This window comes from Nipponia nippon, unplaced genomic scaffold (assembly GCF_047370975.1).
Source record: "Nipponia nippon isolate SJK-2023a ecotype South Korea unplaced genomic scaffold, ASM4737097v1 scaffold_18, whole genome shotgun sequence".
NCBI lineage: Eukaryota > Metazoa > Chordata > Aves > Pelecaniformes > Threskiornithidae > Nipponia > Nipponia nippon.
The window spans coordinates 2,908,933-2,928,114 of record NW_028262334.1 but is presented as its reverse complement, the minus strand read 5'-3'; the positions used below and the strand labels follow the sequence as shown (position 1 = coordinate 2,928,114).

At 41.7% G+C, this 19,182-nt stretch overlaps 1 protein-coding gene across 8 annotated transcripts in view; it reads right to left on the bottom strand.

The window, feature by feature from the left end:
* PPTC7 (protein phosphatase targeting COQ7) overlaps positions 1-19,182 on the bottom strand; it is a 22,817-nt gene extending 3,635 nt beyond the window's left edge. For all 8 annotated transcript variants that reach the window (XR_015704157.1, XR_015704158.1, XR_015704159.1 and 5 more), the window contains exons 1-5: positions 18,799-19,182; positions 8,841-9,020; positions 5,839-6,037; positions 3,405-3,528; positions 1,251-1,380 (exon numbers count right to left, since the gene is read on the bottom strand). Coding sequence is in view for 1 of the 8 variants with exons in the window: in XM_087754936.1 (XP_087611062.1) it covers positions 1,251-1,380; positions 3,405-3,528; positions 5,839-6,037; positions 8,841-9,020; positions 18,799-19,000 (835 nt within the window). In the remaining 7 variants the exon portion in view is untranslated. The remainder of the gene's footprint in view (positions 1-1,250; positions 1,381-3,404; positions 3,529-5,838; positions 6,038-8,840; positions 9,021-18,798) is intronic.

Here is a 19,182-nt window from a genome sequence, read left to right as displayed (position 1 = left end):
CTGTCCAAAATGCAACCGAGGGTAGCAATGACATTTAACGCCGCAGAACAACCGCTCTCCTTTAAGCTATAGCGAGATCACCACAAACTATTAAAAGGAGTACAGAGCCTTGAGCGTTGTTGTTAGCCAGCAGAGCAGAAAGCCTGTTTTCTATCAGGCAATTTAGTTTTGTGTTTTGTTTTTAATAAATGCACAAAAAACCTGCCATTGCTTTGCTACAAGCAAGCTGCAATGCAAAAGTGTCTTCTCAGGAATTTACCGTAAATCAAACGCCTCTACAGCATCTTCTGCAGCACTGTATTACTGCGTATCTTTATAAAACTACTAACGGTTTTAATAGGCACTTTTCCAACCTCAGCAGCGAGAGCAATACCCTCAAATCCTAGAGAACCAGCTGAGAGAAGAGGTATTTTGTTACGCAGGAAGCCAAGCCAGTCCTTTGGACTCGGGAGAGCGCAGTTTCATTACTGAATGACTGAGCTTTGTAGCTACGTGGAGCCCAAGCTTTACAGCTGCTGTCTCCACCCTTAGGGAAGACGCTTAAGGGTCTTGCGGGAAATCCTGCCCTCCTGATACAGAGCTAATGAAGACATCTTTACTAGCAGAATCGTGTTTATTTATTTAAAAAAAAAAAAAAAGGAAAGGAAAAAAATGTGTTTGACAGGACTCTGAACTCCGCCAGGCGTTAGTATCTTTCTAGAGCGTAGGAAATAGAACCAGCAGAGAGATCAGGACGGGGATGCTAATGGGACAAGGGTCAGAAATTTGAACCAAAACACGGCCCCACCAAAGAGTGGCTGGAATCTTGACTGAAAAGCATCAATAATAGAAGACCCTAAAAAAAAACCCAACAAAACAACCCCCCACCCCACCCCCCACCCAAACCCAAGGAACAAGTCAAGTACAGTTTCCCTAAGAGCCTGGAAAACTTATATCGGGCAGGATTCCTGGGGCAGGAGCGTACATATTAGGTAAGAAAGGAGAAAAAAAAAAAAATCCATGCACTGTGTTCTTTGCGTTCCAGCTGCTTCCCCACAGGAGGCTTCTGATCAGCCAGAGCCTGAGATGACCCGCGTCAGGAGCTGGGGTCCTCGCCAAGCCCAGCGCGCTAGCTTGGCGCCCTACCACCAACCACATTTCTTAACGTCTGTTTTCCTATCAGATTTTGGAAGAACAGAAGTTCACTTTGCTTAAGACTTCTCAAAGATAGCAGGAGTGGGAAGAGAGAAGGGGGGGGGGGGGGATCTTACCTCTCACATTCAACCCGTTGTCACACGCAAACTGTGCAAACGGTGACATGTAAGTGGGATCATATGCCAGCTCGTGAGCTTGCTCAGCAATGCTTCTTGCAGTCTGCTGTATACTCTCATAGTTGGAGTTCTAAATTAATAAGGAAAAAAGTTTATTCTTACAAGAAAGTCTACCAGTAGCTGTTTTGCTGATGAGTGTCAGCTTTATAGCTCCCTGACTGCCGGACCTCTCCCCCGCAGATTAGGGCGCTACTTACCACCTTCTCTTCCAAGTGGAACCCTCACCATCTTTTAGGCTTTATAAATTCAGGTTAGAACTTCATAAAGTCAAATCTTCACAACTGAAGTCGAGACCTCTATTCCCTACCAGCAGCTACAAGACTTGCTTTTGGAGGATCTGTAGAATTTAGAAACTCGGAAGACTAATACTCAAAACAGACTAAACGGTCTCACCTGAGGGAAACAGGAGATTTGATAGCTATACTAGCCGATCTCACTGGAAGAGCCATCTGTCCCGCACAAAGTAGGCTCTGTTGAAGTAATCATGTTCTACCTTGAATGGGAAGTCTTACTTCTCTGACCCTCTTACCCAAATCGACAAAAGCACACTTGGGGCAAAGGGGCACTTTAAAAGTTAGATGAGAAAAAATTTATTGAGCACGCAAACTTTCTATGGACTGCATTTTAAGTGCCCTTTTTTTTCCCCGTTTCAGTAACTCTGCTGCTTTACTCCAAGGCTTCTCTTACTCAAGCCAACATGACACGACAGCCACCGCTCTTTTTGTTTGTAACTATTTTAAAATGCCTTGTCATTTCAAGAGCCTTCCCCGCAGTTTGGGGAATTCGCAGGCATTTACGTGATTAACTTTTGGCTGAACCTCACAGGGGACTTCAGTGCCTTTCCCAAACAGGCCAAAAGGTGGAGCTCAACTTTCTTCCACGAGGGAATTCCATCTCCAGGCCAACCTTACATCTGCGCAGCAAAAGGGAGGTGGGAGTACAGCAGACAGAGGTATGATCTCGCTACAGCCTAACTAACAGCCACACAGGTTAGCGACAGCCCACCAGGCCCTTCCAAACCACGACAGCATGCTGATGCATCTTCGGTGCTGTCATTGCCTTTGCTAACCGGATTAAAGCCTCTGTGACGGCTTGCGCTTTCCATTTCCCAGCACAGCTTCTCAATTTCAGACCCGAATACCGCAGCGAGGGGAGGGGAGAGCGGTAGTGGGGACTGCAGAGAGGGGGATCACGAGAGCCTGCCTGACGGGCAGAGGCCTCTCGCATTTTGTCTGTAAGGACCCCATTCTCTGTCTGACGCCACCTTTCAGTTATGTAGCTGCAGGATAAGAGCAGGTAAATTTTTTTTTTATAACCGCACTATAATTCTATATGTTAACCTTATTTGCATTTCATAACAAAACAGTTTCCTCAGGGAGGTTATTCATATTGATATCTCCTAAGTATACTTTCCTTTCTGTAAGTAAATAGCCTTAAGCTAAATGTTCTCACCCAAATTAAAATATTTTAACATATTTTTACTATTTAAAAAGAACATTTGTGGTCACTAACCTGGAAGAGTTGCCAGGAAATTTTTTTTTTACAGAACGTTACAGATTTTCAAGCAAAAGCAACCCACAATTCAGACAGCCCATACTACTTTAGAATTACTGGTTTATAACCCTTCAGAAAAGCTTCAAATTATTTTTAAGTATACAGCTCACCCCCTCGAATAACCCATGAGAGAACGCTGTATTTTCATGTATATCATCTGCAGCCTGCATGTACGGATAAAATACAATGTGTGAGCAGCTGGCCAAGGGCAGTGCCTGCTATTGAACATCTCCCCCTTTCCCTCCCGTCAGTAATCGGTGACACGGGACCAGCTGCTCCTCGGGAAATTTATGCCCAGGCTGCTGCTTCTGGATTCAGCCTGGCTGCAGATCCAAGAGACAGCGCTTCGGGGTCAGCGTCCCTTTCTCACATGTGGTATTAACTGAAAAGTCTCTAAACAACAAAAGTCTCTTAACAATAGCACTTCGTGGTGGGTCTTTTATATAAAATACAAAAGTCGCGTGCATGAAAAGTAACGGTAGTAACTATGAGGGATAACCAGTGCAAAAGATATGAGAGATTCAGAATACACGCACTTACCTTCAGCTTTTTTAACTCCTGCAGAATCATGTAGTCAGGCATGTTGTCAAACAGTCCGTCTGTTGCAGTCAAAATAATGTCTCCAAGTTGGACATCAAAAGAAGTACTATCAGCAGCATCAGGGCTGTGAAGATGACAGATATGTTACAGAAAAGGACTCCAGCTTTCACCAAGACACCAAGCAACGTCAAACTAGCACATCAACAGCTTTTGTAATTCACTACTGTTATGTGTTTTTCTGCAAAAGAAAGAAATAATCACTAACTGTGGAGCTTTTGCACCAGGGTGGCTTGTCAAGAAAGCTACAACAGAAGAACCGTGATTGCAAACAGGTAATGTTCCAGCTATTATACAAAGGATTTGCATTTAAAATTCCCAGATGAACAATCCTGCAAACTAATCCACTTCACAAGCGTATCTCCGTGGAAACCATTAAGTGGAATGGCAGCTCAGGGCTCCCTTCTCACTCCTCTTACATATGTAAGAGAGCCATACTTGAAAGGACGATTTATAACAGGAACGGTCAAAACACCAAAGGATTCCGAATCGCTTTCTAATGCAATGGAATATGAAACATGCCTGGAAATCGCTACCAGGAGACCATAGCTGGTTGGTCTACTCATGTCTACCACGGTGCACAATACCAAGAGGAGAATATATCTATTTTGGCCATCAATATTGCTTCAAAATCTGAGTCTCAGAAGCAGCATCATGACAAACCCTTCATTTTTAAAGATTCTTCAGGGGTCTTTAAAAGGGAGAAACTGCTGCATCCCATGCCACTTGGCTACGCCAAAAAGCAGAAGAGCTGCTTTGCTCAACTGATCTGTAGCTTCAGGAAGGTTAATAGGGTTAAGATTGCCTGCTTATTCCCATATATAGCCAAATTTAACATTTAACCGGGACAACAAATTAAAAAAAAAAAGTACTGGAGAAGCATTTAGACAACACGCATGAGTACTAATTAACGTCAAGAACAGTGCAGAAACTAGCCAGAAAGCTATAATCATGATTCAGAATTGAAGTGTGGGAGCTCATTTATCTTGCGCTTTCCTTATTACATGATGACTCAGATTACTTTGCTTTCCTGACTTCCACTGGACATTATCAATTATCCTTGTGCTTTTCGGTTTTCGTCTTCCCACGAATGACATAGAGTCTCAGAAAAATTAAGATTTTTACAGCTCTGGAATTTCAAACAATCACTTAATTTTAGTCTAATAAAGAGGTTAGGTTATTTAAGGGTTCTAATTTCAGAGTTCTACCCTAGCTTCCTCTCTGCAGTCTTACGAAGTAAGAAAACCACATGCAAGAATGGTCAGCAGTTTCAACAACTTAACCAACATTTTCAAAAAGAGCTATTTTGGCATTAAAGTCATAACCCTTACTGCATCAGCCTTGATATTTCATAGAATCACCGAATCATTTAGGTTGGAAAAGACCCTTGAGATCATCGAGTCCAAACCTTGTATCATACACTTAAGATGCCTTTTGTATTCCCTGTATACTATGGTCACTCTCTGAAGATCCCTTTATCATCTTCCTGTATTCAGGAGAGGGATATCACTTTAATGAGGGTATAACCATCGATTTGAGAGCTGTATTTTAATACATATTTGAAAGCTGATTGGGTTTTTTTTGGTTTGGGGTTTTTTTGGGTTTGTTTGGTTGGTGTTTTGTTTTTTTTTTTTTAATTTTATGTTACTGGTGAGACTGCACACAGTCAGAGGAAGGATCAGCCTGACATTCTTAGGGGAAGACACAAGTACAAGTCTGCCTTTGAAACAACTCATTTCTGTGAACAGATTGTCCTTTCCTAATACTCTTATTTCCCAGCTGGGTGTTCCGCCAAACAGGTTTTTTGCTCGTTTTGGTCAAATACAATATGCTGCGGGAAACACAGCTATTTGGAAACACAAGTTACAGTCACATGTCCCTCTGCTCTATTCTTCAAGTACTTGCTACCTCACTGCCAAGATATCTAAATTAGCGTACTCCAAACCAGTCTCAAGAGAGTACAGACAGGGACTGGGAACGAAAGCTACTGGTAAGACAAGCCACTCATGCAGGATGACCGGTGCATACACCAGCTGCAGTCTTATTACAGCAGCTTTATTGAGCAATGTCTTTCCATGGATCAGAACATGCCTAGTGCACACCATAGACCATGGGAATACGCCATCACGAACGAATAATTAGCCCAATAAATTCAGACTGTGCAACAGTGTACAAAGCTTGCTAAGTACAAGGTGAGAAATGTTCACCTGACCTAAAGGGGGGTGGAGGGCAGGTATAAGACCCTTTGACTGGATACACGCTTAAATCCCATGCGCTACGCTGCACTATACGGAGAGCACCATAGCAGCAAAACTGCAACCTTTTGGGAGCTGATCACATACATAGATTAAAAATTTAAGATCCTCTCCCATCTTACCTGTCACTTAAGACAACTCCTTCTGCTTCTGGTGGAGCTATTGACAGTTGGAACGGAGTGTTGAAGTAATGCTGCTGCTCATCAGATCGATGTACTACTTCTCCTCCTCTGACTACCAAAAATCCAGAATCTCCCAAGTTGGCGGTATGTAAACGATGACTTGTTCTGTCCAGAACTACTATACAAGCTGTACTGCTTCCTGGAAACAGAATATGGTAATTGGAGTTAGCCTTACAGAAATTGTTTACTCTTTCACTGATTTGATTCATAGTCCAATTATTCAAATATTTATCAAAGCTTATAAATGAGGAGAAATGCAAATACTCAATAATGCCAAAATTAATATACACTAAAAACAGCAAAATGCTAGAAATCTTTGCAAGACAAGCTATGATTTTTGTCTAGAACTTACTTCTCCTGCTTTGATTTTGGTAAACACATTATGCTGACAAATACCTGTTTTGTTCCACTTTATTTACAGTTTTCCATCCCAACATATGTCAGCACATTCTGCTATAGGAACTGGATTTACAAAAGTCACATAAAATACTGAAATTCGGAAATCATTGAGATAATAGAATTCTAGTAGCATCCATACAATGCTAGGTGCTCTCCACACAGTTTCACTCATCAGCTGTAAATAAGCCACGCGAAGTAAAGAACTGCTTGCAATTAAGTGTTAGGTACTGTTGCATTACTCTTGTCAGAGCATTAAAATGCTTTTCTTTATAGTATGGCTCGGTAGAGCTATCTTCATGTTTAAAAAAATAATAATCCTGTCACGTCTTCAGGATACTAACTTCGTAAGTTTAAGGAAAACGTGTTTCAGAGACAAATACTATTCCAGATTAAAGTCAGACAGGACGGAAACGTATCTACTTGTCAACCACGCTCAGAACGATCCCAGCCATGCCTGAGGGCACCGTGGAATTCTTGATTCATTCACTGGGAAGTAGCCACCAACCGTGCTTGGTTGCAAGCCACAAAAATAACTGTATTGCAAAGATACCCAGCCACTAAGTCCTTCACAGCAAACAGCAATCGCCTAACTTCTGCGAATAGGACAGCACATACACCCAAAGAACTTTCATTCCTGAAGAGCGTGAAATACAGCCCAAGCATTTCTTCTTGACTTCTGCCTCTAACATAAGTCCCCATATCACCAGCTGGTGAACAGTCCTCATCTTCTATCCTAACATTCTTCCAGCAGAAGTTTCCAAGCACAGCTAAAGGTTGGACAGACCACAAGCTTGCAATGAGCTAAACTTACAACCAGGCTTGCTAGCGCAGAAGTCCAGCTGGCTCTAGGCATCACCTCTTCCAGATGTTTCCCTTTCTAACACAGGGAGCTCCCTGCAATACACGTGCACTTAATTTGTTCTTTAGTGAATATACAGGACCTTCTCCACTCCTAGTGAATGGCAAGTCAAAGCAGTATCTTAAGAAAAAAATCAGATTTTATATGTGACAGAGTCCAAGATTGTTCTTCAGTACAAGAATAGTGTTTAAATAAATGGCACAGTTTCCTCCCACTTCAGCTTTATTTAAAAATATTTGCTAGATTCAATTCTGATGAACAAAGTATCAAGACTTAAAGCACAACAGCAAGGAAAAGTTATTGCCTAATGAATCCTCCTTAATGAAGTCCTCTTCTTTCACTTTATTTTAAATACAACTCTAAATGCTCACTGTTGTGGTAATTCCAGGGTTTTATTCCTACTTCTAAAAATACTGTTCTCGGTTAAAGGAGAAACACCAAGGATCATTAGTTTCAAATTCTAACTCTATTAGCAGAGTGTAACTAGGAGGCCATGTGTGGAATGCAGATCTTGTGACTCAGCATATGCTGCTTTTCAGAATTCAAAAGGTCAAGCCAAGCAGGGCTGCCTCCGTCTACAAAGCCGTTCTGAGAGCTCTCACCAGTGGCCCACTTTGTAGATCGCTTACAGCTATATCTGCTTTGTACAAATAAGCGCTATTAAACACACAAAATCCTAATGTAATTACCGACCACTGCTATTTTAGCAATAGTTAAGATCACTTCTGAGGTCCAAACCTATTCTTTAGGCATATAATGTGAGAACATCTGCTCTGACGCTCAGCAGACAAGTTAAATATAGCTTACACAGCACTCTTCTGGCACAGAAGTTTAAGGTCAGGTGAGAAGCATGCATATCACGCAGGGTAACACTTTCTTGGTGCATAAGAGGTCACATGCCCTTTAGAAATGTATTCTGTATTCAAGGTTGTCAGCTGAGGCCAAATGTTGCCTCTCTATCTGCTCACCAGTCCCAAGGCAGCTGGATGCCCTGTCTAAAATCAACTTTGACACAGAACATGCTAAGCATCTACCTTAGTTTGCTTTCAAAAATTGTGTAATGAATCCCCCGCCAAAGAATTATAAAAATAATATATGGTACCAGTGATTGTATGATATAAACGGCCTAAGTCAACCAATTAGGTTTAAAGTTCATTGGACATAAAAGGCCACGGGAACAGTAAGGCAAGGAATGAGAACCGCATTCAGTTATCGTCAGGAAATATTTTTGCTTGCATAGCTTAAGCAAAAAGCCACAACCAACCATTAAGAGTTTTCAACAGAGAACAGTTATTTATACATACGTAACAGAGAGAATGAGTGCACATGCCATAGCGTATTCTGCTGCTGAACTTGTTTTGCAAACTCTCTGCAAGCACTGGTGAACTACCGCCCTTCACACACACAAGGGCAGTTAGTCCCTTTTTTTTTTTTAATACACACACACACATATATATACACACAAACGTTCCCTGCATTACTGAATAAATCAAGATAATTTTTAAACATACAAGAGAAAGTAAGGATGCCACCAAGACAACTACATTTCTACATTTTTTGGTTAATTAAAAGATAACTGCCTGCAAATTTGTTGTAGAAGCTAACAGATTTAAGCAACCTTGACTAAGTATATGTCTAGATAACATACAACACAGATCCAATTTATAGATTTTTGCTCTCTTACCAAGCAAAGGTACTTTGTTCTGCAGCAGCTCACAATAACCTGCGGTGAGAATCCCAACAGGATTACTTGGTACAAACCGTCCTTCTTTTACTAAACGTTCACATGTTCGCATTAGAGTCCCTGAGAACTGAGAAGGGTCAACCCCATAGTCTCTCCAGCCACCTACACCATCTGCTACCCCTGGAAGAAAAGAGAAAACAAGAGTTATATGAACAGAAATGGTTTCCAACACAAGGTTTTAAATTTTTGACATCACTTATGATGCTCAGTAACTAAAAAGCCCCTGCTTGAAAAACATTTTTGATTAAGAAAAAGATTTATGAGCATTTAAGACAACTTCTGACATCAGCTCCTAGACAAATCTCTAAATGTAATCTGAATTGCTGAAGAGAAGGTAAAAGTCTAATGCTGAGAACTCTGCGAGAAGGATGACTTCACTAGAGAACAACTAATGGGTAATTTGGGGAGAAGGATCAATCACGCTAACCTTTGATTAGCCCATTAAAAAGAAAGAAGAGTTTTTATTAGTTTTAAATATGAAGGTGGTTAAATTTTTAAATAGGATAGAAACGATAAAGAAACTCTTCCCCCCTATTCAGCAGCCCAAAGTTTTTTCTCAAGCTACTTGCTCATACGAGGGATAATACTTTCTATTTGATAATATCAATTTCTGTAGAAACTAAACTTCCATTTTAAAAGCGCGTTCAAAAAAACCATGTAACCAACACAATGCTGGGACCTACCCCTGCAAGGCTTACAGCTTCAGCCAAGCAAGAGAATGAAAACTGACTATGATCCAGTCAATTTTCATTCAGTTATTCAAAACAACCTAGATAGGAGAAAATTAGACCAATTCTGCCAAAGGTTGGGAAGCTTCTGAGCAACTGCAGAGTCAAACAGTGAAGATGCACATAGAAAAGGGGGTGGTTAGAGGGAGATTAGCAACCGATACGATATTCTGCTGCCCATTTTGGCTAAAGTATTTTGAACTTTCTCAATTGGCTTTAACAATAAAAGTAAAATACTGTCTGAAGGTATTATTTATGAGATTAGAAATATTTCTACTTGGAAATTTTTCCAAAAAATCTTTTTGATCCTCAGCATGTAAGGGACTAACCATTTCAAGCACAGGTTTCCGTAACATAATAAAGCTACAATACTATATTCGTGATAAAAGCATGAAGAGCCAATTTCAGAGCTCAGATTGTGCTGAAGAACAAGAGCCTCCTCAGAAAGAAACGCCGCTATTAGCAAAGGCATGAAAATTTGACTGAGAAGGTAAAACTAAGTTTGCTTCATCTACAAATGCCCTTCACATGGGACACCATCTGAAACTGAGACGGAAGGTTTAGAGCCGACCTTGGCACGAACTATAATCTGACAGGAGGTTATAGCCAGATTCTGAACAGCCTATCAACATTAATCAGATTTCTCCCAAAAATAGTGCACAACCTTTAGACACCTGCTTTGTCTGTTTGCTTTCTTAGAAGAACGCTACAGGAAGGCAGATCCCTGTATTCACCTCTTCAGACCAGATCCTGGGAAGAAGCTCATGCAAAAGCAACCCCGGCATTCTCAGAAATGCCTTTTCTGGTTTCTCCAAGAACAAACTAATCCTCTCTTTACAGGTCCCACAACTTCAGGTTAATACTGGATTAACCCTTCGCTTTCTGCTGCCACACAGACAAGTCTAGAATAAGAGATTATTAAGAACAAGTTCTAGATCTAGAACTTGAAATAGAAACTAAGCTTCAGTCCGGATGACGATGCTTGCTTTACATGAAGTTACCAGATGAGTGGCTTTTTTCCTTTTAAGATGGACACAATCCAGATGTATTTTTGCTGGCTGAATACAGCATTGCTTCACTGACAGCAGGGTTAACGCAATGAAAGGATGATGTTTGACAAGCACTGTCCAAAGCTTTTGGCTCCTAAGGTGGTTACAAAACGAGCTCATCAGAACTTACGGAGTTCCCGCAAGTGATCAGTAAGCCATTTTTGCATTAAATATTTCCCAAGAAAACTAAACAGAAACACTACAGCATTAGTATACCGTACAAGAAAGCCATCACAGCAAGCACCTGGTACGGTTAATTATCAAAACCTGTTTCAATTTTTAAAGCAAAAATAAGAGCATGCCACCTGATTTTCTTTGCTCACTTCTTACTCCAGGCAGGCAATCTGAATCCGTAATCACGGCAGCACACTTATACTCTATCTCGAGCCATGTAATGGCTTTGTCTGCCTTCCTGTCTGCTTTTTGCAAGCTATAAACAGCTTTAAGTACATTCTGCCAGTGCCTTCCAAAACAATCATCCTCTGGATGGTGCACAAGTAGGTCCTCTGCCTTAGCTTTGTACCATACTTAAGAGAACAGATTGTCTGCTTAAGAATCAACAAGACAGTTGTGCGTTCCTTCTCCGTGGCTGGCACGGAAGCCAAGGGGACCATCGCGCTCATGAGCAGGCCCCAGAGCAGGCTCTCACTGCAACACCTCCACACACCTCATCAGCTCGCTAACTCATGTACCACCCTCAGCATCTGTTTCTTGTCCTTGCCCAAAACGGACAACATGGGGTTTTTTGCAGAGGTTCCCCCCCCCCTTTTTTTTTCCTACTGTATCTCTTAAGATGATAGGTCAGTTCATTTAATTTAAGCTAAATGACCTTGTTGGCTCCCAAAGCATGGCTCACGAACTCTGCCAGAGCAGTCAAATGCTTCCTCCTGCTCCGGCACAGAGCCAGAAATTACTGCTGCCATCGAGATCAATGGCAGTACATAGGCAAAGCACGTTCAAGAAGCCCTATACCACACAGTGCCACCTAGAAAACATCCACCTTTATTGTTTTTGCCTTAAAAGAAGATTTTTAGATTCCTTAAGATCTTTACCCATCCTGTCCTACCTTCAGCATGGTTTTAAAACAAAAACAGTATCCTTAGATTCTACATTCTCAACATAAACTAAACAGCTTTATGGCAAAGGAATATGAGATTTTAAAACAGACTGAATGAACTGCTACTGAAATAGATGAAATGTAAATGAGTATAAAGTTTAAGAAAACTTTGTGATTTGATATACAGCAAACGAGGAGCAAAACTATTTGCAAGATCTTTCAAACTCCAGAACTAGCAAGAACTGAAAACTCAACTCAAAAATAGACTAGTTTTTATGTAATAGCTTGTTTTCCCTCTGTCACCAAAGGAAAATTCAAAGGTACTGCTATTGGCAGTATCACTGCCAAGGAATAATGCCAAGCTCTATTCATTTAGATTATCTTTGTTTTCATCTAAGACAAAAAAAACTGTAAATATTCAAAATAACTACTGTTTTAACAAGTGAAAAAGATTACTCAGGTTTTAATTTTCTTACATTTCACCATAAAACATTAAATATTGTCTTCCGGTATCCACCATTTAACTTAAAATAACCATCTTACAAAATAGGAGTCACAGGACATTTAAGAGAAACTGCATGGCTGAGAAGAATTGCTGAAATTGAACTGCCGACAATCCTTGATTTTTTTCTAAGCTATTCAGTAAATCCGAAAAATGTATAGAAAGAATACTTCTTTGGATACTCCCTGTTCAAGCCTATGCAGAAATTACACAGATTTCCATGTGACATAGTGAAATGCCTGTGGCCAGATGAACAACCACTGTAAATAAAGCAACTGCAAAATTCATAATAAATTACTTCAAAAGAATAAATGCTTCTTAAGTATTTAACTATATTATGGAGACCTTTCAGAACCTTTGAGAGTTAATGCTCCACTACATTGCCTTCTGCTGGAAAATACACAAATACTACTGCCAGATTAAATACTCGCTGCATGTGTCAGTCGAAAACCTGGCTCTTTCCAACTTCGTAAAGATTCAGCGTTATCAAGCCCTCTCAGAGAGAGACAGTTGGAATGAAGTTTCAAGACAAAGCACAAGTGACTGATGCTGCAACACTGAAACCAAGCACATGAAGATACTGGCACTGAAACCTGTTAAAATTTATTTCAAAATGCTAAAAGCACCTGGGAAGAAATACCAGTTTAAATGCAAATGTAAAGTTGTTTTGACTGCCAACACATAAGCTTAACTGCAGAAGCCCAGGGAACAGCCAGCCACTGCTGAGACTAGTAATATGTGCTTTTCACCACGCGCTTTTTTATCTATAATATACAGCAATATATTTTATAGCAAATACAAACTAAACAGGCTTAAAGCTCAGAACAAAACCACGATACTAATCAAACCCTGTTTAATAGCATTATGAGTGGAGGTCCTGGCTAGCGGGCAAACTAACCTGCCCATGGTCAGAGTCCAAAAGTATCACCCTGTCCCAAAAATCTCTTGAAAGATGGATACTTTCAAACGTCGCATCGGCTACGAATAATCATCACGCACAGAAGCACCAGGCAGGCACAAGCGTGCCAGCGGGAATTGCTTTTGCGTGCAACCACAATTAACTTTGTGAGACACTCCACGCATCCCATTGAACTTTCAATTTCTTGAGATCCTTACCTGAATTAGCAATGAATCACTGATAAAAGAACATCGAAAGGATATCTTTGTGACTGAATTTATTTTGCATCAAATATAGAAGAAATGCTAAAATGGTAACAAAGTGCAATCTGTCACACTACACAAGTTGGAAATACAGCGCCTAATATTCGTCAACATATCAGAATTGGGATAAACCGATTAGATTTCCCATTTTATCAGCAATGAGATAAATCACACACCTAGATAGGGGCTCCATCCAAAGCAAGTCACAGGCTCAAAGCCAGCACTAACTCTCCCAGCAGCTTCCCTGGCAGCCTGTATGGGATCACAATGTTACAGCCAAGTGGTGTGCACTCTCATCCCCCCCGCCCCAGGTTTTGACAAAGAAAAACCTGGTTAAATACAAATCCCTGAAGGCAGATTGCGTGTGACTGATAACTAGTTACAAAAGGAAAGGTTACTTATTCAAAATATGCATTTTAGAAGTTACAGTAGACCTTAAACTACCCTTGCATTAAATAGAAAGGTACTGGAGGAATAACTGGCTAAGGCATAATGGGGAACAAAAAGCAAGAGGCAAAGCGAGAGATGACGTTGAACAGACTGAAGAAGAAACAGGGAACTGAAAACATTATCTTGTGCATCTACTTCCAGGAAAAAGCAGCAGTTCCTTATATGTTTTGGGTTGTTTGCTTGTTTCCCCCCCCCCCCCCCCCCCGCTACAGTACACTGTTGTTCTTGCAACAGGTTTTTACAAGTAAGATCTCTTACCTATTTTATTCAAGCCTGAGAAATTGCTCAGTGGATTTTGGAAGTTACAGGAGAACACTAAACTATTATCTCTGAAAGTTTTGTAAAAACTTCCCTACGTAGTTATAAGTACTTAATCTCTCCAGGTGTTGAGCAACCCTGGAACCTATTTTCACAGCTGAACTGCTACCGGTGGTTGGCGCTTAAATGCCGAAAAGGGACAGGTACTGTAGAACAGACACCAGCCAAGCTGTACTGAAATTACTTATAGCCTGCACAATCTCATGCTCACAATATTAATAGCGGGGATGAAGCTAAGTAAGCAGTGGCAGATTTTTGCAACGTTTCCTGCAACACAGGTATGATTAATGCCTCACCGACTGTATTGTGTTCAGCTTTGCTTATTTCCTTCTGCGATTTCTGACAGAACCTGCTTTTCATTCAAGCTAAGATCTGCATATGAATGGAAAATTGTCCACCATCAACAAGTATCAACAGCACTTACAATTAAGTGTTCAATTGCAAATTATGATCAGAATACATTGCGTGCCATGCCCTTCCAGAAACTGTGGTAAAGAATAACCAGATTTTAGTTTCATTCTCCGAAAGAGAGCTACCACATTTCTAAGAGGTTACATTCAATGCTCCTTAAGAATAGCTCTGCTGACATTTGGATTAGCTGTATTGACAAGGATGTCAGCGAATATGACTGTTAATGGGGATGTTTCTCAATAAGCTGTAGTTTCTCTACAAATGACAGTACTTATGCTCCCATGTTAAAAAGAAAATTTCATTTGGTCTACTATGAACTAAGACATACACAATTTTTTTTTTTCAAATTGCTGATTACTCCCTCTAAGATGTCCTGAGTTCTCCCAACAGAGCAGGTAAAAGGCTACTCTGAAGCAAACAGACGACTTGCCTCCTTTAGTGTGATAAGTTGTGATCAGGCAGCAATCTCTTTAATAGGTACAGTACCAAATAAACCACTTAACCTAGTCTTATGTGACCTTCAGGCATCAAAGTAAGAATCCCTTCCTCCTCTGTAGTTGCCAGAACAACCTTGACATTTCATCTACGAATCCCTTCACGTTTTTTAGTTTACTTTTCTTGATGACAGCAAGACTAACAATATTCCAGGGGCTTTGTCACTCTAGAGTTTTACATACCTCCTACGCAGGCTGCTGACAAACTTAATCTTCAAGTAAAGTGCAATTCATTTCAGTTTAGAGTAGCTGCCCTACAACACCACCCCTCCTCCCCCCCCAAAAAAAATTAAAATCAAGATTTGCAGCAGATAGAACAGTTGCCAAATTTTAACTTTGCAGTGGACAAACAGTACCCTGCTGCCAGACAGTTTTTTCCTACTACTGCTGGGGGACAGAAATAGTTTGGAAGACTAGTCAAGTCACACTGGCTACACCCAAACTGCTACCCAGCACAGACATTGTATAAGTGATGCTGTCATGGGATGTGCATTGGTTGCTGTAATGTTTCAATAATGAGTCACACAACAGCTTGGAAAATCCATAAAAAACTAGCAAAGACATCAGGAGCCTGATAAGGCAGGAATAAGCAAGAAAAGGCAGATCCCAACAAAAGAGAAAACGATCACCAGCATGAGACTTCTCAAAATTTATAAACAAGCTTCAATGTTTAGTTTTGTTAAATAAGGGAAACATTATGTAAAAGTGTTTAAGTTCATTTTTTAGATTTGTGTTTTGCTTCCTATGCACCAAAAATTCTACTCCAATACTAGTTAGAAAAAAACAAAGGTGTCAGTTTTTGAAGAGTTTTGTTTTTCAGCTTTAAAAAACAACATTTCTGTCCTTTCAAGTTACAAAGGCATGCACAAAGACATATAAATGTCTACCAAGTCTCAAGAAGATAGTCGAATATTCTGAGGATCTGGACAACCAAGACACTGACACTGAATACACAAAAAGGTAGAATACGGTACAAGCACCAGTAAAAAGGGAACATGGGCCTGAATCATAAAGCTCTAGAGATGAATATTAGTAGTAAAGCCATTTCCTTTTCCCAGAGTGACCCCAAAGGGAACACCCTGGTTTTGAGTTTCTCGTTTCTCCCTGTGCTCAGAATAGGAAGAAAACATGCCAATTTAAGAGGTACGTACCAGACAGAAGTAAAAATAAGAGGCAAAACCTCCAAGGACTGAAGTACACCAGTAACAGGCCTTATCAGGCCTTTAACAACTATGGGAGGCTCGGAAATAACATGAATCTTCATGAGCTTTCTGTTGATCTTACTATGAAAGGATAAAGCACGGGCTAGAAGACACTGCTAAATTTTCAGCCTTAAGACTATACAGCATACATACAACAAAAGAAGCATTTAGCATTTTTCTATCTGCTATAAACACACTGCCTAGTCAACTTTTGTTTGACCTAAGAAAATGAATCCCCAAGCACCCGTGCCAAACGGCTGGGAGTAGCTCTTTCACTATTACACCACACCCATATCCATCCCACACAGGCATGCTTCCCATACGTTGGTTCTAGAAAAGACTGGCACGGAAGAATTTTAAATTAATTATCTGGCATGGCTTTGTCACTGATGACTACCAGGGCAGACTAAGAAGTGATACACTTGAAATTTACTGTCCTCTAAAAGCACTCTTACTGTGTCTAGCATTCACTTTGGCTAAAACCACATGAGCCTCTTCATTAAACTAATACTGAAAAATGAAGCTTGAAAAGCAACAGTTCAGCTCGGCCAGTTTTGTCGAGGTGCAGAGTTAGGCAGGTATTGATTTAGCATAAAATTTATGAGTGTCTTTAAAAAAATAGGTACAGAACCTCAGATTTGTGATGAGAGTAAGAGGAATTGAGGGCAGGGAAACGCTGGTGCTGAAACGCTTTTTGCAGCAGTGTAGAAGAGCCGGTTGAGAAAGGGAGAGCAAAGAGATGATCATAGTAGCAGAAACAAGGAGAAAACTACTATGTAAACTTAAGAACTACAGACAAAGAAAAAGCATCGATTTAGATTCCATCAAAACCCATCCTGAGCATTACTGTTTGCAGAATGTAGAGTGATCTTGGCTTTTTGGTACGTATATTAGAAAAGCAATAAAGAACTAACAGGAAAATAGCTTTACAGGGGGAAAAAAAAAAAAACAAACAACACAACAGCTTTTCTATTTCAATTATTTTCCTCTTGGTACTTAAGACATCCTGGTCTGAAGCCTTCTTTGCTGTTTAATCCTTAAGTGGAGTTACAATTCTGTTTGTTTTCAAGTTGCCATGAAAATTAATGCAAAGACCAACTTTGAAATGCAATTCTCTGTTGATTCCAGCAAGAAGGCAAGACAAGCTGTAGGTCCACATATGGTAATTACCAAATATGGCCAAAAAACCCTGAACATCATCAAACGGGTCTAAACCCACCCACTTCCCCATGCAAAGAGTCCACCTAAGTAAAGCAGGTTCTGCGTTTCTCTTATGGGCAGATACCAATTGCTCAGTTATTTATCAGTGCTGGCCTAGTATGAACTTTAAAGGCAGCCAGCCTTAGTCACATGTTAAAGTAAGGTTATCCAACAGCTCGTTCTAATAGAAAAAAAGTTTCCCTGGAACAGGCACAACAGAAAAGATGCAGAGGATCTAAAATGCATTGACCACTTTTCCACATCTCCTTGAAAGCTGTAGCATCACCCTCAGAGTAGCAGCTCCCTTGAGAATAATCAGCAATACTGTTACCTAGCACCCAGCTACAGCTTCCTGAAAAAATGTCTCAGCTCTATTAAAACAGCAACCAAGTTACAGTGACAGCACCGAATTGTGAAGAATCACCAAGCACCGTCACATCATGAGGCACTGCAGTACAATCTCACCAGTTTTAGATTAGGAAAAAAAAACAAAAACAACAAAAAGAACCCAACCAACCAAACAACAACAACAAAAAAACCAAAACCAACAAAAAACAGTGGTGAGGGAAGAAGTTTGGTTTGTTTTTTTTTTAATGTCAGAGTTTTGGTGAAAATTTACTTCTGTCAGTTGCTCAAAAACTAACTTTTGCGGAGTGTCAGTTCGCCAAATTCAACCTTGACTACACAGGAGAAAGGTCAAGCGCTGTCAAAAGCGACGCTGCTCATAAACTGAAGATTGCATCGATTATCTGTAATTATTCACTGCTTCTAAAATGTGAACCCTTAAGATTCATTTCGCGCGTGACTCCAAACCAGAGAGCGTAATCAGGACAGAACAAATACCGAAATTGCAGTTTGACATTTGAAACCCGTCTCAATGTCACTTTGCCTGTCGCTTGACAAGGACACGGCACGCGCTAAAATCGGGAAGCGTCCCTTTCAATGAGCCTTCATGCGGCAAGGCAACGCACGGGCACGGGCCTCCCTTAGGTTTTCAAGGCAGACGGAAAGGTTAAGGCACCGCAAGCTGTTCCTCCGGCCTTCGGAGCCACTAGGCCTTACAGGCACCCACGGGTGAACGGCCAAGGCTGGGCCCCGAGGCCCGGCACCCACACCACCCCATCCCAGAGGCGGGTGTCCCGCAGCACCCGGACTTTTGAAATTAAAAAAAGAGAACTCGCGCTGACACTGACAGGCGGAACCGGCTGCTTTGTCCGCGCCCGAGGGCTGAGCCGCTTCGCCATGTGCGGCCCGGGGAGGGGAGGTCGGGACGCCGAGGCCGCAGCCCGCCCGCCCGCCGCCGCGCCGGGCCCCGCCGGCACTCACCCAGCACATCTGCCGACCGGTGCCGGGCCACGAAGCAGGCGTCATCCCCGTAGCACATGCCTTTCTTGAGGATGCCCTTGCGGAAATCTTTGCCAAAGCCACAGCTGGCCGTCACCAAGCTGTAGTCACGGGAGTCCGTCTGCGAGAGGCCGCCCAGGACTGCCCGGGCCACCAGCCTGCCATAGGAGAGCACCGAGAACATGGCGTGGGGCGCCCAGCAGCCGAGAGCCAGGAACGCGGGGAGCCACCGGCGCAGCCGCCTCCTGACCTGCGAGCGCCCGCCGCAGGGAGCCAGCCTTCCCCTGCCCGCCGGCCGGCTCGCCTCAGCCCCCGCCGGCCCGCGCTGCCCCTCCTCGGCCCGGCCCCTCGCCCTCCCCGCCCCGC